This window comes from Hirundo rustica, chromosome 1, assembly GCF_015227805.2.
Source record: "Hirundo rustica isolate bHirRus1 chromosome 1, bHirRus1.pri.v3, whole genome shotgun sequence".
NCBI classification, from domain to species: domain Eukaryota; kingdom Metazoa; phylum Chordata; class Aves; order Passeriformes; family Hirundinidae; genus Hirundo; species Hirundo rustica.
Genome location: NC_053450.1, coordinates 101,037,841 through 101,064,114, shown reverse-complemented (window position 1 = coordinate 101,064,114; position 26,274 = coordinate 101,037,841). Strand labels below are relative to the sequence as shown.

General features: G+C 39.0%; 1 protein-coding gene across 1 annotated transcript; it reads left to right on the top strand.

The window, feature by feature from the left end:
- The first annotated feature begins 5,773 nt into the window (after positions 1-5,773).
- On the top strand, positions 5,774-24,007 carry LOC120756286 (immunoglobulin kappa light chain). Its single transcript, XM_040072399.1, has 7 exons — positions 5,774-5,847; positions 5,967-6,287; positions 11,926-11,933; positions 14,834-14,867; positions 20,282-20,572; positions 22,007-22,063; positions 22,784-24,007. The coding sequence occupies exons 1-7, from the start codon at positions 5,805-5,807 to the stop codon at positions 22,915-22,917; spliced, it is 888 nt and encodes a 295-aa protein (XP_039928333.1). The 5' UTR covers positions 5,774-5,804; the 3' UTR covers positions 22,918-24,007.
- The last annotated feature ends 2,267 nt before the right edge of the window (positions 24,008-26,274 follow it).

The window sequence follows — 26,274 nt, the reverse complement described above, 5'->3', positions numbered from 1 at the left end:
AGATAGATCGATAGATAGATAGATAGATAGACAGACAGACATATAATTAAGTATTCCTAGGCCTGCTCCTATGCAGTTGGAGGTGCAAAGCTAACTGAAATTCTTCCCCTCAGGAGAGGAGAGACACAGTCCATCAACCAATCTGAAGCAGGCAAAACTTTTTTCTGCCCTTCTACCTCTTTCTGCCCCAAAGCTCCCCTTTTATACTTTTGTATAAATTTTTGGCCTTCTCCAATGAGCTGGTACAATCACATGCTGTAGATGTGGTTTGGTAACTTTGGTCATACATGTATTACATGTTTTGTGTTCTTCCTCATTTACATTCCAAGGGGTATGAAAGTTAAATATGTCAATTAGAGTGTCTTTTACTTTTGGTCAGAATTTATAGTTAACATGAGAGGTAAAATAAACACTTTTGCCCCACTCCAGCGTTTGAGGCAGCCTTTGCTGTCTGATGTTTTCCAGAGAGTTTTTGTGTGCCTTTTCTTCTCATCAAACCAGATTTACAACAAGGCTCCTTTTTCAGGGTGAAGGAAGAGTGAGGACAGGGAGTGGAACATAGGCGCAGGTGCTCTTCTGTGCCTCACTGAAACAACACAGGGTTGTGGACCACTTCGCCCCCAGTATCCTTTGTTTGTGAGACCTTGCTTGAGCCAAGTGTAAGGGCAGCACAGAGCCCAGCTCATATTATCCTCAAACAGCCTCATAAATTCCACACCAACTTAAAGCAACGCTGTACAACTCTGATCATTTTCCACACTGTTGCAGGCAGATGCCCTTAGGTGCGAAGTAGCCTGACCATCTCTTCAAACTGTCGAGGTCCCTCTGAAGGGCTGTACAGCCCTCTGGGGTATCAGCCACTCTTCCCATCTTCATGCTGTCCGTGAATTAAGGAGGCATCTGCCCCTTCTGCCAAGTCATTGATGAACAAGTTAAACAATATTGGGCCCAGTGCTGAACCTTGACAGATACTACTAGTGACAGGCCTAGTTAAGGCCTGTCAGTTGGGGCTGTTCAACCTGGACATGAAAATGCTTAGGGGAGACCTTATTGAAGCCTTCCAGTATCTAAAGGGCACTTATGAAAAACAAATCTTTACATGGGTAAATGGTGATAGAAGAACGTGGAAGAGTTTTAAACTGAAAGAGCTTTCAAGTAGGTGTTAGGAAGAAATTCTTTACTCTTAGAGTCATGACGCACTGGAACGGACAACCCAGATAAGATCTAGATGCTCCTTCTCTTGATGTGTTCAAGGCCAGGTTGGATGGGGCCCTGAGCAACCTAACCTAGAGGATGACATCTCTGACCATGGGGTGGAGGTGAGAGCTAGATGGTCTTTAAGGTCCTTCCCAACCCAAAGCATTCCATTATTCTATGATTCTCTGAAGTTCTAAGGAAAGGCTGGTGGAACATTTTTCTGGAACAGTTTTGAGGTGTCTGAGAAGAGGACAACATCCTTGGGAACAGCTAGGCTGAACAACTTGAGTTTTTATGTGTGCTCAGTGGGGAAGTCTAATATAAGTGTAGTAGGTAGATAGATGAAGAAGGTTTTTTTTCAGATTGAGTATTTTTTGTCCTTTCTATGCTGTTCATGTTTTGTTTCAGCTTGTCAGTAAATTTAACACCCTCTTATGGTAGTGCATTTAAAAACTACCATCGGATGTGCTGAATGAGTAATTTCCGCTTCGCAGTCATTTGATGCTTTGTCCACCTGAAGTGCTTTATAACATTTCTGTCTCTATTTATTTCATTTTCAGCTCTAATCTGCACAGCAACATGTTGCTGTTTCCTGTCCTTCTTGCAACTTCATTTTGGTCCTGTAAGATTTTCCTCTCCTCTCTTCTTCCTGTCTACAGTGAATATAGGCTTGGTTCCAAACTCCAGGAGTTTCTCCCCTCATACAATTTTTCTGCTTTCACCTCCAGATATAGACATGCAGTCAGTGCCAGTGCAAACCCCAGAGCTGCAGAAGCAGATGAAGGGCATGTCTGCCAGATTGTCATGTCGACTGGAGGACAAAAACACAAGGTACCTTCACTGGTACAGGCAGCTTCCTGGAGAAATGCCGAAGAGGATACTGTACGAGTCTGGAGGGACACCTGTTTTTGAGGACAACAACGATAGAAATAGATTTCAAGTTCGGAATAATCCTAGTCAACCTGTATATGGTCTCATCATAAATTCTTTAACCCTGAGGGATTCTGGCATTTATTACTGTGCGTACTGGTACGACCACAGTATTAATTGGGCAAAGATAAGCCTTACAAAAAACCTCTTTGTTCTCTGAACCGCAAGCTGTCAACCCTAAAAATTCGAATACTTCCTTTTTCCACCTGCTTCATGATTTTCTGCAGCAGGAGAGGAAAAACAACAATATCATATGACAAGTGTTAAATATCTGATGTTGACAATCAGTATATCATTTCAGTACTCAGATTTATCTGCAACATCCAGAAAGTGAAGCCTTCCTGTCACTTTAAGATAAATATATGAAATATTGCTCTTAAAATGAAGGCTGGATTTTACTTAAAGCACTCACCTGACAGTGAACACAGGCTGTCTCTGTGTGTGAGTTATAGATTTCTCTTCTCTGCTAGAATCCTAGCAAGCAGAGCAACATTTCTTCATCCCTCAGTATTTTCTCTTGAAAAAGACAGGAATAGAAAAGAAGGGGGGAGGACTAGCTGATCATGCACATTCTCCTTCATATTTTTCTCTTGCCTCCCTTCAGTCACTAAAAATCCTACAACAGCCCAGAAAACCTAACTTTATTGTTACAATTCCTCATTTGATTTGTCCAAGACATAAATTGAAATCTTCAGCCATGAGCTATGCCACAGACAAGCAGATACTCTCACAGCCTTTGGGTTATGTGTACTGAGTTTTAGAAATCAGATTCTACAATCAGAGACTTGTTCCAGGAAAATGGGCATTTTCCTGAAAGCTAGGTTAAAACACTGAGATACTTTTATGTCATACATTTTCTGAATTGGAGTGCACATGTTCAGTAACATTTAAAAAATGAGCACAGTGATGGATTTGTATTTCTACAGGTGATGATTTTTTTTTTTTTTTCTTAAGTTTCTATGTGATTTGAGTATATGACATCTTGCTATGGATGTTTCTGTCCTCCTCAACTATTTGAAAAATATGTTGTAGTACACATGACCTCAAATGATAACATCAGTCAGCCTGCCTTTTGTCATTGTAGGATCTGAGAATTTCTCACAGGCAGTCTGGGAGGTTTCAGGAGTGAGCTGGCAGCAACCTCCTGACACAGGTGATTGGGCAGCCAATAAGGACCTTGTTGTAGATGGAAAGGTCAGGGCAGCCTTGGCTGCAGTGACTATGAGCCAGTGGTATTCAGATTCCTGAGAAAAAGCAGCAGGGCAAAAGGCAGAACCTCAGCCCTGGACTTCAGGAGAGCAGATTTTAAAGTTCTTCAGAGATCTGCTTGGAAGCATCACATTGGATACAACCCTGGAGAGAAATGTCTAGGAATGCTAGATGATATCCAGGAATTTTTTCCAAGTTCAAGAAAGGTCTAGTCTGACACTAGAAAACCAAGTAGAGGTAGCAGGAGTACCTCAAGAGTGAGAAAAATGCTGCTGACTTTATTTAGGCATAAAAATGAAGTATAAAAGAGGTGGAATCAGGGGCAGGTGATCCTGGAGGAGTATGGAACTGCTGCTCAATCATGCAGGAATGGGCTTAGGAAAGGAATAAACCAGCTAGAATTGAATTTGGCAAATGATGTAAAGGGGAACAATAAAGGGTTCTACAAATACAGCAGCAGCAAAAGAAAAAGGGAAAGCTGATGGATGGGCAGGGAAACTGGTGATGTACGACCTGGAAAAACCTGAGGTACTCAATATTTCCTTTGCCTCACCATTTACCCACAAGGATAGCCTTCAGGTATCCCAGGCCCCTGAGACCAGATGGAAAGTTTGGAGGAAGAAAGACATAGCCTTTGGTGGAGGAGGATCAGCCTAGTGAGCACTTAAACTGCATACACCTAAATCCATCGTGCCTGATGGAATGTACCCACAACTGCTGAGGCAGATGGCCAGTGCCTTTGCAAAGACACTCTTACTTACCTTTGGAAGGTCACAACAATCTGCACAGGTACTTGAAGACAAGAAGAACTCAAATTTCACTCTTATTTTCAAGAAAGAGAAAAAGGAAAACCTAGGGTACTACAGTCAGGTTAGCCCTATCTCAGTCTGGAAGGTGATGGAGCCACTAATCCTAGAAACCATGTACAGACAGGAAGGTGAAGAAGGTGATCAGGATTAGTCAGCACTGATGTACAAGGAGGAAGTAATTTAAATAACTGTAGATAACAAGGCTCTTTGCAAAATAGGTTTTGGCCATTTCATTAGTGACAAATCTATTTAGTGATAATTTGAACCTGGAAAGGTATTTTGTAAAACTGCATGTGTCTTCTTGGCATAGACACTATCATGTTTGGCCAGTAATTATTCCTACTTGGAGACTTACTGTGTTAGAAAGCTTATAGTACAAATCCTAGACAGTGTCTGTCAACTGGGCATTTGACATATTCCTTTACTCTTCATCTGGAATCTGTTCCCTGACAGATTTCTGCTTTGTGATCACAAGAATAGCAAAGTATTGCTACTATTTCATACATGGTAATTTTTGGCAACAGCAGCTTTATTTCAGGCCCTCAACATACAATAGCCAATGCATTTTCACTCTGATCAGCTATAGTTGCCCATGCAGGAGGCTGCTGGGATAAGTGATCTCTTCCTTGACTCCCCCTCCCTTCACCTAAGGGCCTGGCAGAAAATTAAATAGGCCTTCCCTAAATGTATTTATTGGGAAGAGGGGGATTTTTTTCCATTGCCACCACACAGAGACAGTTGTCTCTTTTTGCCTGACCCTTCTCAGAGCTCTGTGTTCACATGCACCTTTCTAAACCATTTAGCAAAGTGATTACCACCAGCGTGCCTATGTGGTCAACTGCCAGCAGGAGGGAAAACAAAAGCAACCCATCTTCACTCCCATTGACCAACAGCCCAGGCTCACCAGTCACAGAGAAGACCTCACAGCATCAGACCCATTCATCAAGATCTCTGTGCAATGGCTGTTGACAACAGCTGTTCTCTTTTATTTTCCAGTCTTTTCTCCAAGAAGTGTTTGCATCTCAGCTAAGCTATGAAACTGAAATCCTGCGGCTCTGTATTTCCTCCCACACCCTAAACCAGAGGCAATTCATCACAGTTGAGATTCTGCAGTCACTGCAGTCACTGCAGGTAGATGGTCTTCAGCTTTGGTGGAGGGCAGTACTGGCACAAGGGCACCCTGGACACTTCTGCACCTTGCATCTAGGTGACTGAGCTGAAGCAGCAAAAGGCAGTCCTCATTTGCTGTGATACTGTGCACCTCTCTGCACCCCTCAGGCAAGGTAGGTACTCACTGCCCACCAAAGTAACCTCCAGGTTAAAACCTTCACTCCACCATAAATATCTGGACATGCTCTTCCTTGCAACATGTTCTCAGTCACTTTGACTAGAGTTTTATAAGGCTACGCTCCTTAAGTTTTATCAACCTTTCCCATATTTACTTGAAAAGCAGACAGGACTATAGCCTTCTTTCCAATTTTAATATTTGGCAGCCTGGAGAGGGTTTTCTGCAAAGACATCCCACCTGCTTGCACACAAAAGACTCATCACTGAAGACCATTTGAGAGCCACTTCCTCCTTCCATAAAACACAATTCTAATTTGGAGTCCCTTTCATCCTCCTCTGAATCTCAGTGAAAGCGAAGTGTGACAAGCAAACATGCTGCTGCAGGTAGTGCTTGTGGCCACAGCTTCTTGGTCTTGTAAGTACTTCCTTATTTTCTTACCTTTCCTTGCAGGCACCCATCACTTTGCCATCAGGCATCTTTCCAAATCCCTGAATTCCAGCTAATGACAAAATTTCTCTTTTTCTCTTTCCTAGATGGATTTGCACAGGAAATTCCCAAGCAGAGTCCTATATCCATCACCAAGTTCCAAAAAAGTGCACGGATGACATGTGAAATTCAAACATTAGAGGCAAATTTTGATGGCATCATCATACACTGGTATAAGCAGAAGGAGGGTGAAGCTCCTGAGAGGCTTCTGTTTGTTTCAGGAGGCAAAGTTACCATTGAAAATGGCTTTCAAGAAAACAGATACATGGTCGAAAGAAGTTCTGTACAGAAGCGATGTGTTCTTACAATAAAAGATATAATTCCAGATGATGCTGCTGCTTACTACTGTGCCTACTGGGATCCTCACTGTGATAGAGATGCAGATCATCAAGGCAAAAAACCCACTGGCAATGTCTGAACCACAAGGCTGAAACTGTGCCACTCCACCAGTCTTTTCAACTGCATCTGAGTGAGCTGCTGGAAGGCCCAACCTTTTTTCTCCTACTCCAAAAGAGTGGGTAACCCCACATAAATGTCCTTCTCAAAGTCTGGTTTATCATTAGAACTCCTGTCTTCAACACACATCTACTATTTTAGGGGTAAAGGAAGTCTTCACTGCCTTAAAATTTAGCATATAAATACTGGACGCTTATCTGCTCATTTGGTGCTGTTTATACAGCCATGGCATAATTCTGGTAGTCTTTAGGGGAGCAAACAGAGAAGCAGTAATCTTCTAGTCTGGCCACTTTTCTCCCATAGGAAAGAGTACGAAGAAAAGAAATACAGCGCACTGAAGGAAGTACCTTGGTGGTAGGAATGATATGCTTGCACTGCTCAGCACTTTTGAGAAAAAGTTTCCCCATGTAATCTTCCCTGCTGTACTTGTAAACAACTGTAAGCTGTTCGAAATAATGTAAGTCCTGTCTACCCTAATTCAGTTATCACAAAATTCCACACAGACCTGTTTTAGTTTGAGATTTACGGTCACTTACCTGCCAGAGCTAATGATGTGCTGCTTATAACCATCGTCTTCCTCCATTTCATATTAAGACAAACAGAATGGTCGTGGTTTAGGAATGGTATTCCTCAATTAAGGGTTCCCACCGAATCACTCCAAACCTTGTGCTGCTCCTTCACTCCTACTTCCTCTTTTACCTACTACCTGCAGTGAGCTAGAGAGGAGAGCTGAAGGCACAAAAGGAAAAGATCATGGTTTGACATAAGAACAATTTACTAGAAACAGCAATACAGTAATAAAAGGAAAAGTAACAACAACAGTACTAATGAGATTGTACAAGAAAGAGGCAAATGATTCATGCGCAAGAACTCACCACACAGAGCCATGTAAAACACGAACCTCTGCTATGCTACCCCAACCAAAAGAGGCCCCCTTTTCCCCTGCCTCCAGCAGTGACAAAAGGTGGTGTAGAATACAGGTGCCCCTCCTGACTACTGCAAAAATTATCCCTGTCTTGGCTGAAGCCAGGACATTATCCATTCCTTATTCTATACCATCTACATCATACTCAGATCCTACACCTTCTAGCTATCTACATATATACATATATCTATATAAATACAGAAGCATATCATTTCTGTAACCAATGGCCACCTCTCCAAAATGTCTGTTGAATTCATTTAGTCCATGACTAAATAGTCCATGACTAAATAGTCCATGACTATCTGTCCTAGGTGTCTTCCAGGGCAGGAGGGCTGGTTTGCTGTTGGGTGGTTGCAAGCTGCATCAGGAGATCATGACCGGTTTATCTGGAGCAGTCCATGCTCATTGTCCATGATGGTTATAGCATACAGTGGCAGCGTCATTCAGCAACTGATATTATACAATTCAACATTACAGACTGTTCTTACCCAAAAATCAAATCCCCTTGATGAACAAATTGTGTTTCCCCATCCCTCTGCATTACCCACCACATGCACCCAGGTCCTTCACCAAAAAGAGTCCCATGGATGGCTTTGCCTTTGCTTGAGGCAGGACTAATCCAAAGTGTCTACTCTAACATACATTCCTCATATGTACCATGGGGAGTTTATCCCCTTCTCTGTTATGTGGAGACTTTGATGGTGTAGGGCAAGTTCAGTTAGTAGAGCCTCTAGTTTTAATTAACTAGGTGGCCTCTGCTAAACATAGATCCCAATGTTTGAAGGTCCTATTGCTTTTAATATGTTTTTAATTGTCCATTGTACCATTCAGTATTCCCAGAGGCTGGTGCATGAGAAGCAATATGATATACTCACTCAATACTGTGCTCTCTACGCCCAGGTGTCTATGAGGCCATTTTTAGAATGAGTCCCATTACATTGCCACAGAACTTGATTTTCAAGGCTCAAGACAGTGGCCTTATCAGTGGCATGAGGCACAGGGTATGTCTCCAGCCATCCAATGGTTGCTTCCACCATTGTAAGAACATAGCACTTGCCTTGATGGGTTTGCAGGAGTGCAACACAATCAATTTGCCAGACCTCCGCATATTTCTACCATGGTTACTGATACCGCAGAGGCTTTACCTTTTTGGCCTGCTTGACTGTAGCACATGTTTCCCAGTTGTAGATAATCTGGAAGATAATATCCATGATTAGGTCCATCCCTTGATCAAGAACACATCTGTATGCTGCATCTCTTCCCTGCTGACCTGAAGGGTCATGGGCCCAGTGAGCCAGAAATAATGCATTCTTTCCAGTCAAGATCCATCTCAGACACTTTAATTTTGGCAGCCCATTCCACCTGTCTGTTGTTGTGGCCAACTCTTGGGCACTCGTGCATCTACATGATGTACTTCTCCAGCCAGCTTCCCTATCCAGCCAGTGACGTCTTGCCAGAGTTCAGCAGCCCAGATGCATTTACCTCTGCACTGACAATTGTTCTTTTTGTATCTCTCCGTCCACCTGCACAGAGCATTTGCTACCATCCACGAGTCAGTGTAGAGGTGGAACACTGACCATTTCTCTCATTCAGGGATATCTAAGTCCAGCTAGACAGCTTTCTGCTCTGCAAACAGACTTGACCCACCTTGTCCCTCAATAGCTTCTGCAGCTTAGCACGTAGGACTCCATACATCAGCTTTCCATTATCAGTGTATCCCTACAATACAGCAAGAGCCATCAGTAAAGAGATCACTTTTCATTTGCTGGTAGCTGATTAAATGGTGGGGGCTCTTCCTCCCCTTCTGTTTAAACTTCCTTTGCTGTGTTGCCCCACACAATAATGTCACCAGTGTATTGCAAATATTCTGCAGCCTTTGTGTTTTCCAATAAAATCAGTCCATGGCAAATAGTGGGGCTGTTTCCACCCCTGAGAGAGTCCATTCCAGGTGTACTGGACATTCCTCCAGGTGAAAGCAAACAGTGGCCTTCACTCTGCTGCTAAAGTAATGGAGAAAAACATAACAACAATGTCCATGGTATCACCACTTTGCTGCCTTGGACTCCAGTTTCTACTGAAGTTCCAGCATGTCCTTCACAGCAGCACTCAGGGGTGGTGTGACTTCATCCAGACCACGATAGTCCGCTGTCAGTCTCCACTCTCCATTGGACTTACATACTAGCCATATGGGACTATTAAAAGGTGAGTGAATCTTGCTGACCATTCCCTGGCTCTCCAGTTCAAAAATCGTCTCATGGATGTGGATCACAGAGTCCCGCTTGGTGCAGTATTGTTGATGATGTACTGTTGTGGGTGTGATAAGCACCTGTTGTTCTTCAGCAGTCCCATAGCAGAAAGGTCCTTTGAGAGACCAGGCAAGGTATTCAGTTGGCTAATTTCCTTTGTCTCCTCAGCAGCTATCCCAAAAGCCCAAGAATGCCCTCTTGGGTCCTTGAAAAACACTATCCCAAGGTAATCTATGCCAAGGACACACAGGGCCTCTGGACCAATCAGAATGGAGTCTTTTTGCCTTTTGTTCCCAGTCAGGCTCACCTCAGCTTCCAGTACTGTCAGCTGTTGGGATCCCCCTGTCACCCCAGTAATAGAGATAGATTCTGCCCCTAAAGGTCTTGATGGCACCAGGGTACATTGTGTGCCAGTGTCAATTAAAGGCTTACACTCTTGTGTCAGCCTATCAGATTTGCAGTCCAATAGATCTGATTATCCCTTTTCTCAACCTGGCTAGAGGCCCTTCTAGTTCTAGTTATAGTACTCCTTTCTCAGTTCTTGTAAACATGAACTGGAAGTCCATTCAAGAGGATCAGAAGTAACATCAGCCCTCCTATTTTTTCTGAACACTTGCCCACTGTAAACTGGAGAGGCATTTATCCTTGAAAATTTTCCTGCAGGGGTTGTCCTGGGTACAGAGTTAAAAAAATGGGGTGGAGTTTCTAACATTGTTTAATTCCATACCATTCACATCATAGTGGGAGCTTGGTTGCAGCAGAAAATGCTGAAACATCAGAAGCTGGAAGCAGTCAGTCTCACCTTGGCCATGGGAAAGGATAAACTGCTCCCTTAAATACATGGCCATTGGAAAATCAAAAGGGGTAAACGCTGCTGCTGCCACAGGTACTGCTATTGTTGCTGTTAATTCTGCAGCTGCTGAGAACTCCAATGCAAGCTGCAGTGCCCATTAGGACCACCATGGGACAACCACTGCCCTGGGGAAAGGGAGACCCCAGCATTGGGACTACTGCTGCAACTGATGGAGCCAGTGTTTTTCAGCAGCATAGCTCCCATTCAGACTACCTTCCCAGGTGCCATGTGGCCCAGTGCACAGGAGGAGAAACCAGGCCTCACTTTCTTCTTTGTCTCAGGTTGTGTAGGGTCTTGCTTCGTGAATAACCTTCTGTATGTAAATCACATTTGTTTTGTGTACTTTAATATAGTTACGGTTCACTTTTCTTATTTCATTCATGTTTTTTCTCAAGTAAATACTTCTTTAACTCAGAATCTCTTTTAGTCTCTCCTAAGAGGAGGTTGGGGGTGGGGGGGTGGTGGGGGAAGAGAATCTTAAATTGAGTTTAATTTTCCAGCTGTTTTTTTAAACCAACACACTAATGCTTGGTGTGGATCACACTGAGGGGACCTGGCAGACTGCAACAAGAACATGCTTTCTTAAACATCCAAGGGAAATTCAAAATTCTCACAAACTGTTGTAACACGCCTGAAGCAGGAAAAGAAGGTGAAAATCTTGGGAAAATTGGCCTCTCCTTTTCCTTCCACATACTGGCTATGACAATTAGCATACCCCCAAAGGTTGTGCCCAAGGTAAGGGTAGGAGAGCAACACTGAATACACATATCAAATGTCCCTTATTGACCTTGATGTTGTCATGTCATTAGCTAATATTCCCCAATACATCAACAAAGCAACCCTGATTCTTCTCCCTGCTCTGAAAAAGATCATTGTAAGGAGCAGATACAGGAATATATATAGAGTTAGGTACCACAACCAAATGAATAGATCAAGCAAAATTGTAAACAGTGGCTCCATACTTAATATAATAAATGCCTGGGTCAAATTTATTTTCAACCAGCTCTGGACAGACCTGTTTTTCTCTCAACATTTCATCCAAGTTGATGAATGGTACTGGGGAGTACCATTCCTAAACCATGACACCAAGTAAGTCTGCCATGGAAACAGCAATAATATAAGAAAGCAAACAATAACAGGAACAATGTTAATAATGAAGTGCAACATAAAATACAGTTCCCACGTAATTGCTTAAAACTGGCATTAGCTGGCTGCTCCCTCCAGCCTGGAACCAGCATTATCCAACAGTTCCCTCTGCCACATGTACTTGACCAGAAGGAACCCCTTCTCCCCCAGAAGAGACTCCCTTCCCCCACATCCAGCAATAAGGTGAGGTGATGTAGAATAACTTGTGCATCCCAGCCATGCACTCTCCTGTCTACTGCAAAAATTAACCCTGTCTGGCCAGAACCAAGATAGGTGGTTTCCTTCACTGCATGTCTAAGAGCATGGCAGGAAAAATCATTTTGTCTACATCACTCCTGCCCTTGATTGGTGGTTGTGATTAAGATGTTTCTGTCCAGAAGACTTCAAAGTAGACCACTGGGGTTTTTATACCTACTTCAGCTGAAAAACCTTCACCCTCTAGTTCCTCCCTCTTGCCATAAATATAATTTCTCAACATAATTTTGCAGCCAATATGCTACAAGAGATCCCAGAAGTACTCTAACTCAGTTTATTTTAAATGCCAAACTAAGCATGCAGGCTCTTTGATTGACAGTAGTAGTGACTCCTCTGATGTTATCTTGGGGTGTTTTATAAAAAAAACTGCACAAGGAAAAGCCTCCTTCTCCCACCAGTTAGTATATAAAGAGCTGCCAGTGAGCTGCTGTAGCACATCTGCCATCCAAGAGATGGGCAGACAATAACCACCTACTTGGGGCAAGATAATGCAACACGCAGCACAGAGACACCTTCACAATGCTTTTGGTGCTGGCTCTCCCTCCTTTCCCTCTTCTTTGTTCAGACAATGAAAAATGAACTCCATGCAAGTAGTACTTGATGTCAGGTAATTGCAGGTGTACACCTTTGGAAAGAGCAGAATGAAAATCTGAGGATATGTGGTTTTTTTACATGTAGAATTCTATATTCTGATTTGCTGTCTAAAATTGAAGAAAAAAACATAATCTAATTCTAAGACATTAAGTGGAGGAGTTATCTAATAAATTTGTAAAACTTCAGGAAAGATATTTTCTCTGAAGGACATTAGCTATTTGATGAACATCCAGATGCACATCTGAAATTCCCAATGGCCTCCCAGCAGCCAAGGACCAGGTCTTCATGCAGACTCCCATGGATGATTGGGGAAAATTGGGATTTTCTTCATCAATGGTATATCAAGAGAGCATGCTAGCTTATTGCAAAGTCAAAACACAGTGTGGAGCACCTGGATCAAATACTTTGGCACGGGAACGAAGCTAATAGTCTCTGGTAAGTACCATTACCATTGAACTGATTTTCACAGAATCATTCAGGTTTTTAGATAATCAAGAATGAAAGACTCTGAGGAAAATTGACTTCTCCTGATAATTCAAATTTGTTTGTGAACTGTGCATGGTGCCCCAATTGGGCAGGTAGATTTAAGTATTGGGATGGTTTAATCCTGTTCTAGGAAACAAAAGCGAACTGCTTGAAAGTTAACTCCCAGAACAGCATGTGAGAAATGAAAAATTTCTAATTGACAGAATTGTTCTGGTCTAAATTGATTGGGAAGAAAAATACCCTGAGTGTAATAAATTTCTAGTTCCTAGCCCTATTGAAAGCAACTGGTTTACTTTTGCATTTGTATTATTTTTTATTGTGGTGAAGCAATGCAATCAAAAGGATGAATGTTGTTTTCAGTATAAAGCGTATAGCAATGTCTACAGTATGTTACTCAGAAAATACATGACATTATCAAGTTGGCTGTAATTAAGTAAAACTGCAAACTGCTGAGGAGAGTTACAGAGAAATTTCAAATATTTTCTATCCATGCCGCTGATTAAAAAATTTCAGAACTATTTACTCACTACAAAAACTAAAATATTTCTAGAAATGGCACTCTATTCAGTGTTGAAAATTCAGCTACAGCATTCAGTAAGATTTATACAAGCCTCTAAATCAGAGAGATTTTTCTGTAGCCTATGTGAGAAAAGTGCAGTGCAGGAGATATAGATAACCAGTATCAGACTGTGGGACCCTGACGCCCAGGTCAAAAATATTTAGAAGTGGAACTAAACTTAAGAGTTTCAAGTAAGTACAAAATGTAAAACTTGACAACTTCTGAAATGCTTTTCAATACAGCTAGATATTGCCTGGCATGAAGTGCTCTGCCATTTTAATTCTTCCTAATCCTAACTGTTCTGAATATTTTGCAGGATTTCCTCCTTAAACTGCATTTCCACTTCCATTTGCAGAACACAATGTAATTGTTCTGTATTTATGCATTAAATGGGGGAAACGCAACAGCTATTGCAGAAGAAACATATCTCAATATCATTTTCTATGTAAAAAGTAATTTAAATATGGCAAAGACAGAATTTGGAGAAGAGAAAAAGGGTTTTTATCTCTAAGTATGCACATTTGACCTTTGTAATATTCCTGGTTAATTCTGAAAATAATATGTGCAACCTCTGTGTTACACATATCCTTTGAAAAGCAAAACATTTTTCTTTAGGACAGTATCTGACTATGAATGAAAATGAGAGAGTCATCTGACATATGCTCAGAACAGTAAGTTGCACCTTTTAAGACAGCCAGAGTTGAAAAGCTGCTCTCTTTTCCTAGCTTTTGCAGAAATTACTTATTATCATTTATTGCTACTATTCAAAATATTTTGCTTCAAGTAAATACTAGGTTCTGTGATACTTGCCTGTAATTTGGCTCAGCTAAGCATCTGAGATGAAAATAATTTGCCTAATTTTGGCCAGCTGAAAATGTTGTATCTCTTTAGTGGGATTTTTGATTCCAATTGATGCAGCTTTGCTTCATGTTACTGGTAAAAAAATATTGGTCAGTAGTCTCATGCTCCCCAGATCTCTGAATAATGTTCACCAGTTCTACATGTGATCTTATGGGGATATGTTAAGAGCAAATTACTTTGCCAACATCTGATCAAATAAATCTTATGGTGATGCTGTCTGTTTCCAGAAAGCAGAGATGGAGCCAAGGTGCCCCATCTGCACTGTCCACCTAATCTTTCAGAAGACTCAAATTAGTTGAGATGAATCCTGTTCATTTAACAACTTATATGCCCTCCAAAAATTCCACATTTTTTCCATTTTTATTTTTAACTTTTGGGGTGTTTTAGGTGACTGCTCATTTTTTACTTTCTTAGGGTGTAAAAATTGATTATACAGCAAATCTGATTTTCTTTAAAGAGTACTTATGTAAGCACAACTGAGCCACACTGATATTGTAAAGGCTTTATTCACTGTGACTGGTTATTACAACAAGGTGTTTGGCTCCGGTACAAAACTCATTGTCTCAGGTAAGTTGTAAGTTATATTTATATTGTTCATACAATAAGCTATAACTAAGCTTGGAGTGGTCATATAGATGAGTATTATACTATCTCAGAGGTCACTCAGCCCACTTAGATCCTCAGTAAGCACCATTCCTTGCGCAGGATTTTACTCCCCAACTCACCATTCCTACATTCATCCTTGTGGTATTTGTAATGCAGTAGTTTAGGATCACAAGCATGCCTAAAAAGAAGCTATTTCAAGCCACTTTTGATCATACTTCTCCTAGGAATCTGGTGGAAAATGGTCTGTAATCATTTTCAGAGACCTTATTCTTTCTTCCAGCTGTACGGAAGGAATTAGCAGGGAATCAAGCAGCTGAGAATTAAGCATAAAAAAAAGAAAACCTCTTTCTTATACAAAGAGCAGTATGCAATGCACATTGAAAAAAAAATCTTTTTGAAGTAAGCTAGAAAAAGTGAAATAACTTATTCATAATTATTTTGTCACATACACAACACTTTGGCATCAAAAATAAATAAGTACTTCCAAATGTTCTTCTCATTACTTAATAACTACTTAACAAATTAATTATTCAGTATTAATTATGGTGAATTACCACTTAATAATTGCATAATGAAGAAGTGATCCTTTTTTTTTGCCTTTCTTGCAGAGACATTTATTTTAATGGAAATTAGCAGACAAAAATATTTTTCCCACTTCCCACATGTGCTTTAAATGCCATAATCCTGAAGTGAACAACTGTACAAATACAAGGCAGAGGAAGTACTGCTACAAAGTGTTTTAAGCCTGGTTAATACATAAACATATATTAATATATCAAGCAAAGATTGGTTTAATGATTTATGCCGGAAGGACTAAGTAAATCATACCTATACTTCAATGGAAATATCTGTGGCATGATAAGCATGTTGTTTTTACCTACCTACCTACCTACCTACCTACCTACCTACCTACCTACCTACCTACCTACCTACCAACCTAATCAGGTAGTTACCATGCTTTTCCTATATACAGATTAAAATAAATTATTTTCAAGCATCATTAATTCTGTAGGATTTGGAGGCCTCTTTATGAAGCCAAGGCTTTTGACTCATTATTAGAGTAAAAGGGCTGTAGTTACTTCACATTTAAGAACTTAAAATCATTAAGAAATTGAGAAAACCAGGGCTTAGGATAAGGGCTTTGTGAATAGCAGCAGTAACTAAGATTGAATCCAAATATCCTACTTTCACAAAGCCAAATCAAGAGAATCTTATTATTCATATTATAGTTGTTAAATCTGGTACTTTTCTGGCCAAAATCATAGAACTATAGAATGGCTTGGGTTAAAAGAGACCTTAAAGATCATCTAGTTTAAACCCCAGTGCTGTGGCCAGGAACACTTTCCACTAGATGAGGTTGCTCAGAGCTCCATCCGATGTGGCCTTAAACACTTCCAGGGATGGGTCATCCTCAACTATTCTGGAGTCTCTGTTCAAGTGCCTCACTACTCTCAGAGTGAAGAATTTGTTCCTAAGATTTAAGCTAACTGTACTCTCTAAGTTTAAAGCCATTCCCCCTTGTCTCATCACTATATGCTCTTGTAAAAAAGTCTCTCCACCTTTCTTCAAGCTCCCTTCAAGTACTGGAGAGGAGCAATTAGGCAACCCCAAAGCCTTCTCTTCTCCAGGCTGAACAATACCAGTTCTCTCAGCCTTTCCTCATAGGAGAGGTCTGATCAACGTGTTGGCCTCCTCTTGACTTGTTCCAGCAGATCAATATCTGTCTTGTGCTGGTGACCCCAGAGCTAGATTCAGCACTCCAGGAGGGGTCTCACCAGAGCAAATTAGAGGGGCAGAATCCACTCCCTTGCCTTGCTGTATTGTTTGGGATGCAGCCCAGAACATATTTGTCTTTCTGGGCTGCAAATGCACATGGGCTGGGTCATGTCCAGCCTCTCATCCACCAGCATCCCCAGGTCCTTCTTGGCAGGGTTGCTCTCAATCTGTTCATCCCTCAGCCTTGTGTTGACCCCAGGAGTTGCCCCCACCCAGGTGCAGCACCTTGCACTTGATTTTGTTAAACCTTATGAAATTCTCATGGATCCAATTCTTGAACTTGTCCAGGTCTCTTTGTACATCATTCCATCCTTCAGACAGCTGTTTCTGTTAAGGAATGTACCAGTGTGAGTGGGTATTTGGCATTTGGTTCTGGTGCAAAACTCATTGTCTCTAGCAAGTTTTTTCACAGTCTTACGTTTTTAAAAGTTTTGTATTTGGAAAGCTTTGAAAAGAAGGCTGACAGCTCTTTAAGGTATCTGGAAAGGCTCACCATAGGTCAGGACTATACTGTATTGTTACCAGTTATAATCCTTGAAGTAACTGTCAAGCAGGACTAGAATGCTGTTTATGAGCTGAGTGTGCTGGGCGCCCTCATGTCCCACTGGCTTGAAGTGGAACAGAGGAGCTTTGAGTGTCAGTACAAAATTTTATGGGTTCATCCAAGTAGTGAGAATTAAAATTTCAGTTTAAGAACACAGTGACCTCATTTATAAATCTTATTTATAGATACATATAAAGAAACTGTAGAGGAATTTAATTAAGAAAACTTTTTATAGCTAATATATATAAAAATATAATTTGAACTTAATTTTTAATAGCTCATCAGTTATGAACCTAACTCCAGGATTTTGTTTGAGCAATGCTTTACAGCCTCACTGCATTGTTACATGAGAGAAAAGACAAATGTTAGCTTAAGAAATATCTGCTCATACCTATATTTTATTTGAAAAAGGAATACCTATATACCTCTTAAAACCTGTCCTAGAAAACTGTCTAACAAGGTAAACCAAATTTTTCAATGTTTAGCTGAATCATAACTGACAGACAAGTGCAAGTTCATTGCTTTAAAAATCTTCAGAAAGAATCAGATAATTTGCCCAGAAAAGCCAGTGTAAACTTTGCTGTCATCAAAGACTTTGCAGATCAGCCTGAAAATACATCAAAACCTACAGCCAGTTCTACAGGTTTTCATCCTTTGATTTCAGAAACATACATACAAAGAATTTTTTTCTCACATAAAAAGATATAGGTAGGTAGGTAGGTAGATAGGTAGGTAGGTAGGTAGGTAGGTAGGCAGGCAGGTAAAGAGATAGATAGATAGATAGATAGATAGATAGATAGATAGATAGATAGATAGATAGATAGATAGATAGACAGATAGATGCAAAGCTTAATTTTTCCATTCTCCACTGTCATCCATTTACCCATATACATATATGAGACACTTCAATGCATGCACACCAGCTGCAATTATTCAAGCAATGTGTTTCCTCAGTATTGTGGTATGATTTAAGTGTTTCATGTAAGCTATGAACCTAGGGTGTTTTTGCAGTAAATGAAATGACATTGACAATTCCAGAAATGGAAATTATTCCATCATAACAGAAGTCTCTAAAATGAGCTTGATGAACTAGCAGTTGGAAGAATCTCTCCCACCTCTCCATTTTGACTTGATATCCTAAGAGAATGTAAACTAAGCTATTTTATGTACTGAAATTAGTTAGAACAACTTACTAAATTCTGAAAATCTAAATGAAACCTCTAAAATAGTCATGAAGCTTTGCAGAGAGCAGTGTGACTGGGACAAGAGCTACTTCGTGATCGTGTGAAGATATACAACTCTGGAACAAATACATAATTTTAGAAATTACTTTAATCTTCCATTCTTGGGAGGACTAACACATAAAGAAGATAACTCCTAGATTAATGTTAGTGAGCTACAAAGTTGTCAGCAACTTTATTTCTGGTGCAACATAACTCAGCCCACATTGTCATTTAAATGACAGCTCTAAAATGAAGGAAAATCTTAATATAAGGGAGGTAGACACCCTTTTGAAGGCAGATGGGTCATCTTTCTCTTTAATCACCAAGACTGAAATATTTCAAAGAATCAGAAAGTTGTTTCAGGGAGAATGCAATGTGGAAGATTTCTTTACAACAGCTAGATCATTTAAAGAAAAGTGGAAGCTTTTTTGGCAAAAATGCATTTATAGTAATGAATTTTCTCCCAATATATTAAAACTGCACCAGTCAGTCACACCACAACTTAAACCTCATACATCTCCTTGCTCAAAGTCAGTGGCAGAGATTTACATAGGAATTCAAGAGAAAAAGTGGGATAAGGGAACACCTTAAATGTCTCTGCTGCCTTAAAAAATAGTTTTAAGCAGTACATTCTGTGCAACAAAAGTCAGTTTTGAAAGCTGTATTCAGCCTTCACTTTCAGTTAAGCATAGACAGAAATAATTGCCAGTGAGCACTGCCTATGCACTCACTGCAGAAGCTTATGTTTACTTAAATCAGACCCTTAAACTTACTTTCCACTTAAATAATAGCAAAACGTATCTCAGTGTGGACAAAATCTGGATTATTTTGTCTCCTCCTAATCCAGAGAGCATGCATGTTTAATCCAGAGAGGCAAAATAAATGGAGATTATGTCAAATAGGCTTGTGGAAACAGCTCACTTTTAATTTAAAAAAAATTCATGTATATTCATACTGAGCATGTTTCCCAAAGCACAACACCTATGCAGACAACTCTGGTTAGATATGCTGTTTAGATGTGTTATCCAGCTATAGCATGTTCTTCTGCTTTAGTTCAGTTTTGGTTTTTCATTTTCAGATGTGTTATTTCAATAATTTAAACAGATCTAGTATGGCAGAATGGCATTGACAGTCTTTGGTGTCTAGGGCATTTTGTAACTCCATTTTTCTGTCTTGATAAAAATCTTCACCTGGCAAATACATGGAATGCCTTAAAAACAGAGCAGTCATTGTTGTCTTCTCTTCCCTCACCCCCTAAAAAATATCACAAAATTAATATTGGCTTCTAAAAAATTAATAGATATAGCAGATCTTGGTTATATAGCAGTGGGGGCTTATACTGGGGACACAAGACTGATAAGATTTTAAAGGTAGGTGGTCTGTGTTTAATAATCTGTGGACAAAATCTTAATGTACTTGTTTTTGCATAAATATTCTAAAGCAATATTAAATTCCTCTTATGGTATAAATTAGGCTCATACAGGAATTATTGTTATTTTTTTAATAATTGTCTGAGACTTGAACAAGCAAATACACTTTCTGACAGCAATACTGCTTGGAAGATTATGGGATATAGCCACCTTAAGATTTCTAACTCAGTTTTAAGTGAGATTAACAGCTATTGATATATTCAACAGTATTTCAGTTTCTTAATGTTTCTCAAAAGAGCATTTACATTTGTTACAATCATATTAATATTTGTTAATAAGGCATTTTGTTGCTCTTCAGAATTTGTATTTTTGGCTGTGTATTTATTTGCTGTACACTACTGATCTTCCAACTCTCTGTTTTGTTAATTTTTGTTACTTTCCTTCCTCCCATAACCAATCCAGAAAAAGGAAGTTCTCCACCTACAAACTCTGAAATCCTCCAGAAAAAACATGAAAATCAGATAATGTATGTTTGCCTTATTGAGAAATTCTACCCAGAAGTTATTAGAGTGACATGGACTGATGATGAAAAGGAGGTAACAGACAACGTAGTAAAAGGTGACACTTGGCAGTCCACAAAAGAGGATGAATACTCAATTGCCAGTTGGTTAACTGTGCCAGCAGAGAATGAAGACAAGAAATACTACTGCAAATATGAGCATGAAGAGAAAAAGGCTTCACTGCCAACACAAGGTATATTCCACACATTAAAAATGTAATTTGATGTACTATGATAAGCATTTTTCTTTACAATAAAATTAGAGTAATAATGCTTTCTCTTACTGAAGAAGACATCTGTACTCCTAGCCACAATAACTAAAGTACAGAGCTGGAGAGACTACCCAAAGTTTTGCTAAGAAAAGTAACTCAGCCTGTGTTATGGTCCCTAAATAAGCATCCCATTGTAACAGAAATCATAGTGGTTTTAAATAATGAATCTCATCAGGTGTAAACTAGGTCAGCTTCAACAGCTCTGCACTGAAACATGTATGTTACTTTCCATCTTACAGAAGTTTCTGGAAACAGTACTACCTCTCATAGCTTACAGCTGTAAGTCCCTCTGACACCCCCTGGCATTATCACAGCTATAAAAAACGAAGGAGTTAAAAAATGAGATTATTGAGGATGTAAAACAAGTTTAAAAATACTACCCACAATTCAGAAATAGTAAGTTAACAGCCATGTATAGAAATAAGATTTTGTTTTAATTGTGGAAAGATTGATTATGCAAAGCTAAATCTGAAAGACAATGCAGCTTTAAAGAAAAAGTAACTTATACCCAATGCAAATTGTTTAAATCATCTATAAGAAAAATGGTCTAAATTGATTTAGATTCATCTTCTCTCCATACCCACCTCTGCTTAACTCACTATAAATTAACCTAACTCCAATGCGTGAAAGCATGGCCATAAACAACAATTATGTTTCAACCTTAAAAATATATTCTGACAAAAATATACTTTATTTAGATGGAGGATGTATTTAGAGGAGCAACATAAATGTCTATAATGTTTGTATCAATGCATACAAACATCACAAACAAGAACAAACTCAAAGTTGCTACTTCAAGAACAAAAAGGGTATGTTTTAGAGAAAAAAAACCAGCACCAAGATTCCCAGAAGGGAAAGTTAAGATCATTCACTCCTCAATATTATTCTTTGCTGTTGAACAACTATTAACATATTAACATATTAACTGAAGTCTCTTCCAACATAAATTATTCTGCCTTTCTGATAGCAGTGGATAGTGAAAGAAAATGGACTTGAGCTTCTTCACTGTCAAGGTCAGGTGGTCAAACTGACTCCTGTTCCAAATAAGAGACTTTGCCAAGGAATAGCCCAATGGACAAAGGGCAAAGATACATCTCCCACTTAATGGCAACAAATACCCAGCCACTTCTTTGAGTATTTCTCCTCTTCAGATTCTCTCTACAAATGAACCCTACTTGTGAATATCTGCTTTGCAGACTAATCTTAAGGCTCTGTTTTGGTTTTTTTTTTTCATTTAATACTAACTTCCCATTTTCCCAGCCTCATTCCTGTACAACCTCTTTTTACCCTGTTTCTCAATTCATCTTTGTTAAAATGAAAATAAGATTAACTGTGGCATTTAAACTCTCTTTCCAGTAGATTCTGTGAAGACTGCTCCTCAGGAAGAGGAATGCAAAGCAGTTTTTTATAGAGGTAATTTAATGTGTTAAAATGTGGGGAGTGATGCATGTCATGCAAGAGTGAGATATTGCTACATATGATCTGAACATCACAAAAATTATCTTTCTTAGTAGTATATAGGAAATCTTTCAAGTCTGGGGTCAGCAACTCAAAAATCTTTCAGCACTACTCTTAACTAATTTCTTATAAGGGGCTCTCCTACCCTTAACAGGAAGCTTTATTAAGATGCTACAGATGCTATTCGGGCTGCTAGATTATTACCCTGCATTAAGCACCACGTTTTAACACTTGGAGTAGTTAAACACTTCAGCTGATGCTACATCAGCCTAGCAATTGCCCAGAACTTTGGACAAAGAAATATTTTTTTGGCTTGAATGATATTTAGGAAGACTCATGAGCAGTTATCCTCAAGAAATACAACACAAAAGGATTTAAACATCATACCAAGTGCTGGAAGCACTACAGTTATGCTCTTGTCTTTACAAGGAATAATAACCCAGTGACACTGAGAGTTAGTTTTAGTGCTAAGAAACCCACTAAGTCTAGAACTCATTAGCAGTGCAAATGCATTTAAAGAACAAAGCAGATCTTGTAAGTGTTTATGCTGTGCGCCGCTGTCAATGTAATTGCACCAGTAAACTGACTACATTGTTCCATTTCTATCCATTTTTTTAGGATGCTATACAACATTGACATTAAACAAGTTTTTTTTCTGTCTTATATTTGTTACAGATCAGTTAATGCACAGGGCAGCATATTTAGTATACATGATCCTTCTTCTGAAGAGCTCCATGTACTATCTTATTATACTCTTCTTCATCTACAGAATGTGGACTTCAACCAAGCACCAAGAAAAGAAAGCATAAATGCTGTTTTAAGAAAGGGCTACAAATTGATCTTCAATTTACTTTGCCATATGCTTATCCATATAGATTCTCCTGCTCCTGGTGTCAGATGTAACAGCAAAAAAAAAAAATTCAAAAATAATTTTTTTGGTATTAGTGCATAAAGGTTCATTTTGCTTTACAGCTACTGTTTTTATATCAGTCCAGTTTTTCTAATTTTTTTCTGAATATTGAATAAAGATAGGCAACAGGAACGATGCATTTTAATCCAAGTCCATATTGCAAAATGAGGAAAAATGTCAAAAATAGCTATGCATCCAGAAGCTTAGGGGTATAACAGAGCTTTTGACATACAAACCACAGATGTGTTTTGTCACCACATTTAAGTCTTAAATAGGAGCATTCCTTTGCAGTAAATTCACAGATTTGGTTTATTTTTAGTTTCAGTGATTTATTGCAACTCTCATGTATCCAACAAATCAGGAATTAATTATTCTGAAGTGGTGTACTTTAAGAGACAGTTAAACAAAACTTTAAAAAGTGATCAAAAGAATTTTGAATTAAGAAGTCAGATGAGAATAAAAGTAATTTTAAGGTGCACACATGCAGAAATTCAAGAAATCCACCAGCACTGTGACATGAAAATCGGCACAATGTAATTAGAAAAAAAAAACAAAACACAATCACAATGATCACAAACATCACCTTGTTTAAAGACACCTTTTAAAATTGAGCAAAACTGCAAATGTGAAGCTCAGATAAAGCATTTTCATAAAGGAAGAAAAATTCTCAAAAACTTTGGACCCTTAATCTCCCAGTTCCACAAATAAATTCCTTTCAAATTTATGTGGAAAAATAGGAAGTAGACATACTGGAATAAATCACTTGTTTGATTTTGGGCAAAACACTGCCCTAGGTTTTGGAGATATGCCTCTGCAGCATTTACACTCACTGTGTCTGTAATGATGATGGCAATAAAAGCTTTCCTCCAGCTGTCTTTATGAGACCTGTGTTTGTTATCCAGCATTTCCACAGCCTGTACAAAGATGATTAATTTCTCTGTTCATAAAAACCTGATTAATTTCTTTGTTCATATAAATTTCTCAGGAAATTAAAGGTCCTTAAAACATCACTTTTCTGGGTTTCAATGTGTCAATAGGAACATTTCTACACAGAACAATAAATACTAGTTTGTTACATATTTTCTGATATAAAACAGAAAGCTAAGCTTTGTAAAACAGCTAAGCCAAGCCAAGGGGAAATGTTACAACAGGACTGCCTCCTACGGCTCATACCATCATAAGGGAAGGAAAACATACCAGGCTGAGTTCTAACAATCACAACTATTTTCTAATGGCACAGCTTACAAGCTATGTTAGAATCTGCATATTGAAGCCAAAGCAACTAATTACTGCCTTAAATGTCATGTTACTCTTCAATGGGAAGAAATCTGATTTCTAGTCTTCAGTCAAACTCTAAGAAATACCTGTGATCCCATGCTATTATTTGTTAAAGTTTGGTTCCAATCAAGGTGAAACAAAACAGCTGAAATGATGTTTTTGGAATGCAGTAAATGTAGATTTCAGTAGCATCATGGATTTTACCTGGATCTCCTCTATCTCTGCTAGACAAATGCTTGACTGCATTAAGGAACCAAGATCTCTCACTATATAATCCCAGAATGCACCCTTTGTGTCTCCTACACAAAATGAAAGATATTGTCCATGCAGTTCAGAAAAACAGAGAGAAAACACAGCAAACCCCTTGCCTACGTGCAATCCTAAACCATCACCTCTCAGTTTCAGGGGTTTTTTCAAATGCTTGTTTACAGGTTTTACATGGTTCAACAGCTCAAATGTCCCTGAACATTTTTATACAAACATATACTGCTCCTACTAAGATTTTAATTCTTACTTATTTAGCTTTAATAAGAGGAAAAGTGGATTTTTAAGGCTTCTGGGTGCTGGGGTGTTTGCTTACAGGAAAATTTGGTTACATAGTGGAAAAACCCGATAAACTGAACCAGTCCTAACTGGTTCAGAGGAGGTGGGCTGTGATGAGAATGGGTGATTAGCTGAGGACTGTTAGACCACAGCTTTTTACCACAGTAGGCTTCTAAACCATTTCCTTTTAATATAAATACAAAGTTACAAAAACCACATGCCTAAGTTACCTGTGAATACCACAGTGAAACAAACTGTTTGATACACGTTGGTCTAACTGCATGTTTGTGATATGTAGGGACTCTTGGTACTCCAGTAACTCTGGTGCTGCAGGATGTCTGCAGGACTTGCAGTCCTAAGTGTAGGACAGAGTTAGATGTTATCTATTAAGTGTAAACTTCTGTTGTTGTGACTTTGCTAACTCTTGAAAGATATGACTTCTCAAGTACATATCTTACACAACTGATTTTTAGTGATTTCAAGCTTCTATGAATATGAGCACTACTACAGATCATCTACTGTTATAGAATTGTAGAATTAATGCAAACACTACAAAAATGGTTATGGACAATCTGGTGCTTCTAATGAAAAGAAGATAGAACACAATCAACTTTTGCCATGAAAGTACAAAGAATTTGTCAGCACTAGTGCATTTATTTGTGTAAAGGCATTTGCATATTCTCTATCATTAAAGAATAATTTTGTGTTCCATACAGTACAATTATTTACACATGCTTGAGAAAAATGACTTATCTACAATCAAAATAACCTACAACAGGTGATACATAAACCCTCTCATGCATTTTTCTCACATGTAGCTGTAAATGAGAAAGATCTACATAAGGATGATTGCAGTCTGCCAACAGCTAATAGCTGTTGATACTAGGTACCAACACTAATAAATTTTAAGAGTGGTTCAAACTGTACACTATTCAGTTTGAGATTTTGAAATGTGATGTGATGAGAAAACAAAAAACCTCAGAGGAACAGTTTAGACAATTGTATCTCTGCACCTATAGATAGTTACAGGGAAATAAATCAAATTACAATTAACAAGTACTAGTCAAGTTTCACCTAATGAGTCCAAACTGTCATTAAATATAGTTCCACAACAGATAACTTTTACTTATTTGCATTACCAGTTTCCAGGAATTTCCTAGTTTCTGAGATTAACCTCAGGAACTACTGAATATATTTTGGACAAGTATTTTCATACGACCAGGGAGGCAACCTAATAGACATATGTCAAGAAGATGCCCCCCTTGTGAGACACTACAGTGTATGGGAATCATTCTGTTTATTTTCTAATTAATATATTATCTTAGCAGCTCCACTAGAAAATCCCAACAACTTCTTCCAAAGATGTTCTTTTAGAGAAGTGTAGATGACTAGAAAATGAGATTCAAACCAACAAATATTGGGGGGGGGAGGGTGG

Bases quoted from the DNA above. Each gene is read 5' to 3' on its own strand.
- LOC120756286 (XM_040072399.1), top strand. From the start codon at position 5,805: ATGCTGCTGCAGGTAGTGCTTGTGGCCACAGCTTCTTGGTCTT. The intron at 14,868-20,281 runs GTAAGTTGTAAG...TAACCAATCCAG, and splicing joins TACAAAACTCATTGTCTCAG to AAAAAGGAAGTTCTCCACCT. The intron at 22,064-22,783 runs GTAATTTAATGT...TATTTGTTACAG, and splicing joins CAAAGCAGTTTTTTATAGAG to ATCAGTTAATGCACAGGGCA.